Here is a 10724-nt window from a genome sequence, read left to right on the forward strand (position 1 = left end):
TAAGTTCTCTCATGCACCATCTACATTCTTCATGTGATACACTCAATTACAGTTTCGTATACCTGTCACACGCTTCCTTTTGTATTAAATAACATCCTTCTGTATGAAATTACGTCTTTCAAATTATAGATTCAGGAATGCTGATGATACAAAAGTAGGTAACAGGAGCAGGATGTAAAGAAGCTTCCTGTAGTAGGTGAGCTAAGTGAGTTGGTGAGAACGCAACAAATGGAATACAATGTGAACAAATGTAAGGTCATTTACTTGGACATTTTTCACAACGATGACAGATTGGGAAGTGGTGATGTTCAAAGCAACTTTCCTAATAACTTATTGTACTGTCCTGAGCATTAAGCAATTAGAAAGATAAATGGCCTTTATTACGAGAGCTGAGTACTGCAGGCAAGATTGAGTACTGTTATAGTATTGGTCTCCCTACCAAAAGAAATGAGTTGCAGCCAAAGATTTACCAGATTAGTTCCTGGGATGTCAAGTTTGCCAAATAAAGAGAGATGAAGTAAACCTTGTCAATATTCTCTAGAGTTCAGAGAAATAAAACGTATTGAAAGCTACAAAGTTGTTAAAGCTTTGACAGTGTGAATACTAGGCAATTATTTATCCTGGCTGAAGAGTCTTGAACTAGAGAATAACAGGATTTAGGAATAGTATGAAAGTGGTGGATCTTTAGGATTTTCTACTTCAGAGACTGAGGAAACCCAGTAATTAAATTCATTCTATACAGCAAGCAAGTGTTTTCTGAATAATAAGGGACTCAAAGGGTATAGGGAGTGCAGGAAAGTTGTGTTGAGATAAATCAGCCATGATCTTGACAACACACACAAAATGCTGGAGAAATTCCTCCAGCATTTTGTGTGTGTTGCTTGGATTTCCAGCGTCTGCAGATTTCCTCTCGTTCATGATCTTGACAAAGGGATCCATAAGAATGGTATACCGTCCCAGCAACCTTGCAACTCTAGAGATGGGTGTGCAATCCTGACCTTCGTTACTACACAATAGAATTTACATATTCTCACCAAGCTTCCATGGGATTCCGCTAGATTTACTGGTTTCCTCATACAATATGGCCCAAAAACGTACTATGCAATGCCCCTTAGTCCAGGTATGTGATAAAAAGCATCAAAGGGGAGTTGTTGGGTATGCACAAGAGAATACTTTGCTAAACTACAGAGAAATAGTGTTTTTTTTTTGACAAGGTGATGAGAGGGATTGATGAGGGTAGGGCAGTGGATGTTGTCAACATGGATTTTAACAAGTCTCTCATGGGAGACTAATCCGGAAGATTAAGATGCATGGGGTCCCTGGCAAATTGCCTGTTTGGATTCAGAAATGGCTTGCGCATAGAAGACAGAGGGTATAGTGGTTGAAGGGACTTATTCGAGCTGGAGGTATGTAATTAGTGGAGTTCTGCAGGAACCTCTGCTGTTTGTGATGTATATAAATAACCTAGATGAAAATGCAGATGGGTGGGTTAGCAAGTTTGTGAACGATACCAAGATTGGTGGAGTTATGGATAGTGTAGAAGACTGGCAAAGAAAACAGTGCAATATGCATTTGTTGCAGATATGGGCAGCGAAATAGAAGATGGAGTTTAACTCAGATAAATGTGAGGTGTTGCACCCTGGAAGAGCAAATGTAAGGAGACAGTACGCTGTTAAGGACAAGATCCTTAACTGCGTTGCTGAGTAGAGCCTTCTTGGGATCCAAGCTCACCGCTTCTTGAAAGTGGCTACACAGGTCAGCAAGGCCTGTGAGTTTGACGTTAGTGGTGGGTAAATTGATGGAAGGTATTCTTGGAGATGGTATATATAATTATTTGGATAGACATGGTCTGATTAGAAACAGTCAACATGGATTTGTGCGTGGAAGATCATGTTTGACAAATCTTATTGAATTTTTCGAAGAGGTTACTAGGAAAGTTGACAAGGGTAAAGCGGTGGATGTTGTCTATATGGACTTCAGTAAGGCCTTTGACAAGGTTCCACATGGAAGGTTAGTTAGGAAGGTTCAATCATTAGGTATTAATATTGAAGTAGTAAAATGCATTCAGCAGTGGCTGAATGGGAGACGCCAGAGAGTAGTGGTGGATAACTGTGTGTCAGATTGGAGGCCAGTGACTAGTGGTGTGCCTCAGGGATCTGTACTGGGTACAATGTTGTTTGCTATATACATTAATGATCTGGATGATGGGGTGGTAAATTGGATGAGTAAGTATGCAGATGATACTAAGATAGGTGGCGTTGTGGATAATGAAGTAGGTTTTCAAAGCTTGCAGAGAGATTTAGGCTAGTTAGAAGAGTGGGCTGAAAGATGGCAGATGAAGTTTAATGCTGATAAGTATGAGGTGCTACATTTTGGTAAGACTAATCAAAATAGGACACACATGGTAAATGGTAGGGCATTGAAGAATGCAGTAGAACCGAGGGATCTAGGAATAATAGTGCATAGTTCCCTGAAGGTGGAATCTCATGTGGATAGGGTGGTGAAAAAAGCTTTCGGTATGCTGGCCTTTATAAATCAGAGCATTGAGTATAGGAGTTGGGATGTAATGTCAAAATTGTACAAGGCATTGGTAAAGCCAAATTTGGAGTATTGTGTACAGTTCTGGTCACCGAATTATAGGAAAGATGTCAACAAAATAGGGAGAGTACAGAGAAGATTTACGAGGATGTTACCTGGGTTTCAGCACCCAAGTTACAGAGAAAGGTTGAACAAGTTGGGTCTTTATTCTTTGGAGCGTAGAAGGTTGAGGGGGGACTTAGATTAGATTAGGTTAGACAATAGACAAGCAGTCCTCTTTTATTGTCATTTAGTAATGCATGCATTAAGAAATGATTCAATATTTCCTCCGGTGTGATATCACAAAACAGAGGACAGACCAGGACTGAAAAAAACTGACAAAACCACATAATTATAACATATAGTTACAACAGTGCAACAATACCATAACTTGATGAAGAAGTCCATGAGCACAGTAAAAGTTCAAAGTCTCTCAAATGTCCCACATCTCACGCAGACGGGAGAAGGAAGAAAAACTCTCCCTGCCATGCCCGATCACAGTCCGACTCTGAGTCATCGGAAAACTTCGAGCCTCCGATCAGCTCTCCGACACCGAGTACTGAGCACCATCTCTGTCCGAACAATTTCACCTCAATCTCGGTCGCCAATAGCAGGCAAAGCCGGCGATTTTGAGGCCTTCCCTCCGGAAGATTCCCAACCGCGCAGTAACAACAGCAGCGAACTGGCGTTTCAGAAATTTCTGCAGATGTTCCTCTGTCCTTTCATGTCCGTCTCCATCAAATCAGAATTGTCCACGGCCCCTATTTAACGGATACGATATCATTTTTCACCAGAGGGCTGCGCACGCATGGCGCACTACTCTCTCTCCTCCCGCCAATTTAATAGAGGTATGTAAAATTATGAGGGGGATAGAGTTGACGTGGATAGGCTTTTTCCATTTAGAGTAGGGGAGATTCAAACAAGAGGACATGAGTTGAGAGTTAGGGGGAAAAAGTTTAGAGGTAACATGAGGGGGAACTTCTTTACTCAGAGAGTGGTAGCTGTGTGGAACGAGCTTCCAGCAGAAGTGGTAGAGGCAGGTTCAATATTGTCAGTTAAAGTAAAATTGGATAGGTATATGGACAGGAAAAGAATGGAGGATATTGGGCTGAGTGCAGGTCGGTGGGACTAGGTGAGAGTAAGCGTTTGGCATGGACTTGAAGGGCCGAGATGGCCTGTTTCCGTGCTGTAATTGTTATATGGTTAAGGTGGTTAAGAACACTGCCTTCATTAGTCAGGGCACTGAGCTAAAAGTCAGGAAGTTATGTTGCAGCTTTATAAAACTCTGGTTAGGCCACATCTAGAGTACTGCATACAGTTCTGCTCACCTCACTATAGGAAGGATATTGAGGCTTTGAGAGGGTGCAGAACAGATTTACCAGGATGCTGCCTGGTTAACATGGTATGTGCTATCATAAGAGGCCCAGTAAACTTGGGTTGTTCTCTCTGGAGCGCCAGAGTCTGAGGAGAGATCTAATAGATGTTTCTAGGACTATGAGAGGCATAGATAAAGTAGACAGGGAGTATCTGTATCCCAGGGTTGAAATGCTTAATTCCAGAGGGTATGCATTAAATGTGAGGGGAGTAGGTTCAAGGGGGATATGAAGGGCAAGTTTGTTTACTCAGAGAGTGGTTGATGTCTGGAATGTGCTGCCTGGTACAGTGGTAGTGGCAGATACATTAGAAGCTTTTAAGAGACGTTGGATTGGCACATGAACGTGAGGCAGATGGAGGGATATGGACATTATATAGGGAGGAGGGATTAGTGTTTGGATGCTTTTGATTTGCTGCTTCATGCTTATTCAGCATGACATTGTGGGCAAATGACCTGTCCTGTCCTGTTCTATATTCTATGGGAATGAGAATGATGCAATCTGTTTGCTTTGAGCCCTCATCAACCTGACGAGATGAATGAATTCCTGTGTTGAAAAAAGTAAGTAAGTGCGAAAATGCACTTGATGAAGATGTTAAAAGATATTTTGTTTCTTTTGAGGAGTTTAGAACTGGGGACATAGTGTCATGATTCCATGGGTGATAAAAAAAATCACTGGGGACTTCAATATGAAGGCGGATTGGGAAAATCTGGTTGGTGCAGGATTACAGGAGAGGGAATGTCTACAGTGCCCATGAGATGGTTTATTAGAACAGCTTGTGGTTGAGCCCACTAGAGGATCAACTACTCTGGACGAGGTGTTATGCAATGAACCAGAATTGATTAGAGAGTTTAAGGTAAAAGAACCCTTCAGGGCAAGTGATCATAATATGATCAAATTCACCCTGAAATTTGAGGAGAAGCTAAAGTCAGATGTTCCTGTATTAAAGTGGAGTAATAAAATTACAGAGGCATGAGAGAGGAGTTGGCCAGAATTGACTGGAAAAGAATACTGGCAGGGATGACGGCACAGCAGTGATGGCTGGAATTTCTGGAAGCAATTCAGAAGGCACAGGATATATAAATCCCAAAGAGGAAGAAGTATTTGAAAGGAAAGATGATACAACTGTAGCTAACAAGAGAAGTCAAAGCCAACATAAAAGCTAAAGAAAGGGCATGTAATAGAGCAAAGATTAGTGGAAGTTAGAGGATTAGGAAGCTTTTAAAAATCAACTAAAGACAACTAAAAATAGCCATTAAGAAGATAAAGATGAAATAGGGAAGTAAGATAGCCAATAATATTGAAGAAGATACCAAAAGTTTCTTTAGATATACAAAGTGTAAAAGAGAGGTGAAAGTGGTAATCAGACCACTGGAAAACGATGCTGGAGAGGTAGTAATGGGGGACAATGAAATTGCAGATGAACTGAATAAGTATTTTGCATTAGTCTTCACCATGGAAGACACTAGAAGTATGATAGAAGTTCCAGGTGTAGGGGGCATGAAGTGTGTGAAGTTACCATTACTAGGGAGAAAGCTCTTGGGAAACTCAAAGCTGTAAAGGCAGATAAGTCACCTGGACCAGATGGTATATGTCCCAGAGTTCTGAAAGAGGTAGCTGAAGAGATGGTGGACGCATTAGTAATGACCTTTCAAAATTCACTAGATTCTGGAATGGCTTGGGAAGACTGGAAAATTACAAATGTTACTCCACTCTTCAAGAAGGAAGAGAGGCAGAAGAAAGGAAACTATAGGCCAGTTAGTTTGACCTCAGTGACTGGGAAGCTGTTGGAGTCAATTAATAAGGATGAAGCCTCAGGGTACTTGGAGGCACATGACAAAATGGACTGTAGTCAGATTTCCTGAAGGGAAAATCTTGCCATACAAATCTGTTTGAATTCTTTGAAGAAGTAACAAGTAGGATAGACAAAGAAGGATCAGTTGATGTGTACTTGGATTTTCAGAAGGCCTTTGACAAGGTGCCACACGAGGTTGCTTAACAAGTTATGAGCCCATGGTATTACAGGAAAGAGTCTAGCAAGGATAAAGCAGTAGATCCTTGACAGGAGGCAAAGAGTGGGATAAAGGGAGCCTTTCTGGTTGGCTGCCAGTAACAACCGGTGTTCCACAGCGGTTTGTGTTGGGACCGATTCTTCTTACGTTATATGTCAATAATTTGGATGATGGAACTGATGGCTTTGTTGCTAAGTCAGATAACATGAAGATAGGTGGAGGGGCAAGTAGCTTTGAGGAAGTAGAGAGGCTACAGAAGAACTTAGATTAGGAGAATGGGCAAAGAAATGGCAAATGGACTACAGTGTTGGGAAGAGTATGGTCACGCACTTTGGTAGAAGAAATGAAAGGATTGACTATTTGCTAATTGGAGAGAAAACACAAAAAAATGAGGTGCAAAGGGACTTGGGAGTCCTTGTGCAGGATTCCCTAAAGGTTAACTTGCAGGTTGAGCCTGTGGTGAGAAAGGGAAATGCAATGTTAGCATTCATTTCAAGCGGACTAGAATATAAGAGCAAGGATGTAACATTAAGACTTTATAAAGCATTGGTGAGGCCTCACTTGGAGTACCCTGAGCAGTTTGGGTCTCTTATGTTAAAAAGGATGTGCTGGAACTGGGGAGGGTTCAAAGGCCTTAAATATACATACTTGGTCTCCACAACTGCCTGTAGCAAAGAATTCCACAGATTCACCATTCTCTGGCTAGAGAAATTCCTCCTCATCTATGTTCTAAAAGGACACTCCTCTATTGAGGCTGTGTTCTCCAACCACAGGAAATATCTTGTCCTCATCCACTCTATCAAGGTCTTTCACTATTTTTTCCCTCCCCCCCCTCTGCATTCCGCAGGGATCGCTCCCTACGCAACTCCCTTGTCCATTCGTCCCCCCCCCATCCCTCCCCACTGATCTCCCTCCTGGCACTTATCCGTGTAAGTGGAACAAGTGCTACACATGCCCTTACACTTCTTCCCTTACCACCATTCAGGGCCCCAAACAGTCCTTCCAGGTGAGGCAACACTTCACCTGTGAGTCGGCTGGGGTGATATACTGCGTCCGGTGCTCCCGATGTGGCCTTTTATATATTGGCGAGACCCGACGCAGACTGGGAGACCGCTTTGCTGAACATCTACGCTCTGTCCACCAGAGAAAGCAGGATCTCCCAGTGGCCACACATTTTAATTCCACATCCCATTCCCATTCTGACATATCTATCCACGGCTTCCTCTACTGTAAAGATGAAGCCACACTCAGGTTGGAGGAACAACACCTTATATTCTGTCTGGGTAGCCTCCAACCTGATGGCATGAACATCGACTTCTCTAACTTCCGCTAATGCCCCACCTCCCCCTCGTACCCCATCTGTTACTTATTTTTATACACACATTCTTTCTCTCACTCTCCTTTTTCTCCCTCTGTCCCTCTGAATATACCCCTTGCCCATCCTCTGGGTCCCCCCCTCCCTTGTCTTTCTTCCTGGACCTCCTGTCCCATGATCCTCTCTTATCCCTTTTGCCTATCACCTGTCCAGCTCTTGGCTCCATCCCTCCCCCTCCTGTTTTCTCCTATCATTTTGGATCTCCCTCTCCCCCTCCAACTTTCAAATCCCTTACTCACTCTTCCTTCAGCTAGTCCTGACGAAGGGTCTCGGCCTGAAATGTCGACTGCATCTCTTCCTAGAGATGCTGCCTGGCCTGCTGCGTTCACCAGCAACTTTTATGTGTGTTGCTTGAATTTCCAGCATCTGCAGAATTCCTGTTGTTTTCTTTCACTATTCGACAGATTTCAATGAAGTCACCCCTCATTCTTCTGAATTCTACTGAATACAGGCTATCAGACGCTTTTCATATGACAAGCCATTGTATCCTGGAATCATTTTCGTGAACCTCCATAGAACATAGAACCATAGAACACTACAGCAGAGAAAACAGGCCATTCGGCCCTTCTAGTCTGTGCCGAAGCATTATTCTGCTAGTCCCATTGACCTGCATCCAGTCCATAACCCTCTAGACCTCTCCCATCCATGTACCTATCCAATTTATTCTTAAAACTTATGGGTGAGCCGGCATTTACCATGTCAGATGCCAGCTCCTTCCACACTGCCACCACTCTCTGAGTGAAGAAGTTCCCCCTCAACCTTTCTCCTTTCACCCTCAAGCCATGTCCTCTCGTATTTAGCTCTCCTAATCTAAGTGGAAAGAACCTATTCACATTTACAATGTCTGTACCCCTCATAACTTTGTAAACCTCTATCAAATCTCCCCTCATTCTTCTATGCTCCAAGGAATAAAGTCCTAACCTGTCCAATCTTTCCCTGTAACTCTACTCCTGAAGACATGGCAACATCCTAGTAAATCTTCTCTGCACTCTTTCAATCTTACTGATATCCTTCCTCATCTCTCTCTCTTCCCACGATACTTAAGGAGGTGGCTTTAGAAATCGTGGATGCATTGGTAATCATTTTCCAATGTTCTATAGATTCAGGATCAGTTCCTATGGATTGGAGGGTGGCTAATGTTGTCCCTCTCTTCAAGAAGGGAGGAAGAGAGAAAACAGGAAATTATAGACCAGTTAGCCTGACGTTGGTGGTGGGAAAGATGCTGGAGTCAATTATAAAAGATGAAATTACGACACATCTGGGTAGCAGAAACAGGGTCAGTCGGAGTCAGCATGGATTTACGAAGGGGAAATCGTGCTTGACTAATCTTCTGGAATTTTTTTGAGGATATAACTATGAAAATGGACAAGGGAGAGCCAGCGGATGTAGTGTACCTGGACTTTCAGAAAGCCTTTGATAAAGTCCCACATAGGAGATTAGTGGGCAAAATTAGGGCACATGGTATTGGGGGCAGAGTACTGACATGGATTGAAAATTGGCTGGCTGACAGAAAACAAAGAGTAGCGATTAATGGGTCCCTTTCGGAATGGAAGGCGGTGACCAATGGGGTACCACAGGGTTCAATGCTGGGACCGCAGCTGTTTACAATATATATTAAATGATTTAGATGAGGGAATTAAAAGTAACATTAGCAAATTTGCCGATGACACAAAGCTGGGTGGCAGTGTGAAATGTGAGGAGGATGTTATGAGAATGCAGGGTGACTTGGACAGGCTGGGTGAGTGGGCAGATGCAGTTTAATGTGGATAAATGTGAGGTTATCCACTTTGGTGCTAAGAACAGGAAGGCAGATTATCTAAATGGAGTCAAGTTAGAAAAAGGGGAAGCACAACGAGATCTAGGTGTTCTTGTACATCAGTCACTGAAAGCAACCATGCAAGTACAGCAGGCAGTGAAGAAAGCTAATGGCATGCTGGCCTTCATCACAAGGGGAATTGAGTTTAAGAGCAAGGCGGTCCTTCTGCAGCTGTACAGGGCCCTGGTGAGACCACACCTGGAGTACTGTGTGCAGTTTTGGTCTCCAAATTTGAGGAAGGACATTCTTGCTATTGAGGGAGTGCAGCGTAGGTTCACAAGGTTAATTCCTGGGATGGTGGGACTGTCGTATGTCGAAAGATTGGAGCGACTGGGCTTGTATACTCTGGAATTTAGAAGGCTGAGAGGGGATCTTATTGAAACATATTATTCAGGGATTGGACACGCTGGAGGCAGGAAGCATGTTCCTGCTGATAGGTGAGTCCAGAACCAGAAGCCACAGTTTAAGAATTAGGGGTAGGCCATTTAGAACGGAGTTGAGGAAAAACTTTTTTTACCCAGAGAGTGGTGGATATGTGGAATGCTCTGCACCAGAAGGCTGTGGAGGCCAAGTCTCTGGATGCTTTCAAGAAAGAGATGGATAGAGCTCTTAAAGATAGCGGAATCAAAGGTTATGGGGATAAGGCAGGAACTGGATACTGATTGTGGATGATCAGCTATGATCACAGTGAATGGCGGTGCTGGCTCGAAGGGCCGAATGGCCTACTCCTGCACCTATTGTCTATTGACTCTGTCTGTACCTCTCGCTAAGTAAAGCAACCAACGTGATTAACGACCCCATCCACCCTGGCCATTCTCTCATTTCCCCACTCCCACCGTACAGAAAGTATAAAAACTTGAAAGTACGAACCACCAAGCACAAGAACGGCTTCTGCCCCGCTGTTATAAGATTACTGTATACAGCGGGGTGGTAGAATAAATTGGGTTCTTGGCCTCACAATCTATCTCGTTATGACCTTGCACCTTATTGTTTACCCGCACTGCACTTTATCTGTATCTGTAGCACTTTATTCTGTATTGTTATTGTTTTACCCTTAGTGCGCTTTGTAATGATCTGATCTGAATGAACAGTATGCAAGACAAGTTTTTTCAAGTACCTCAGTACATGCGACATAAGAACCAAATTCCAATTGTTCACTGTGAACACTCTCGACGACTAGGTTTATATGTCGAATATAAAAATACCGTTTTCACCAAAAGACTTTAAACGCAGTAGCCAGGCCTTACTCAAAAGAAAAAAAACATTGCTGAATGGATCAAGGACCTACCTGTAGGTAGTCGACACGATTCAAATTTACCTCCATGGTCAATACGTTAGGGCCCGTTTCTGTTTCTGAAAAGTGGCAGCTCGAATATCGATGTCAGGGGGACATCACCGGTAAATCCAGGAATCTCATCCTGAATGACTCTTGATACATCTGTACGAACCGATAAAAAAAATTAGCTGTAAACAAACAGCATCGTAACGACACCTTTTTCCACACAAATCCACGCCAGACCTCCCCAATCCCGTTTCTAGGGAGATTTTAGGCGGCTCGCAAGCGCGCATTC

At 43.2% G+C, this 10724-nt stretch overlaps 1 protein-coding gene across 2 annotated transcripts in view; it reads right to left on the reverse strand.

Moving 5' to 3' along the window:
• bbs7 (Bardet-Biedl syndrome 7) overlaps positions 1–10696 on the reverse strand; it is a 73268-nt gene extending 62572 nt beyond the window's left edge. For both annotated transcript variants that reach the window (XM_072256103.1, XM_072256102.1), the window contains exon 1: positions 10442–10696. In XM_072256103.1, coding sequence (XP_072112204.1) covers positions 10442–10477 — 36 coding nt within the window. In that variant the 5' untranslated portion in view covers positions 10478–10696. The remainder of the gene's footprint in view (positions 1–10441) is intronic.
• Positions 10697–10724: the final 28 nt, after the last annotated feature.

This window comes from Mobula birostris, chromosome 4, assembly GCF_030028105.1.
Source record: "Mobula birostris isolate sMobBir1 chromosome 4, sMobBir1.hap1, whole genome shotgun sequence".
Classification (NCBI taxonomy): domain Eukaryota; kingdom Metazoa; phylum Chordata; class Chondrichthyes; order Myliobatiformes; family Myliobatidae; genus Mobula; species Mobula birostris.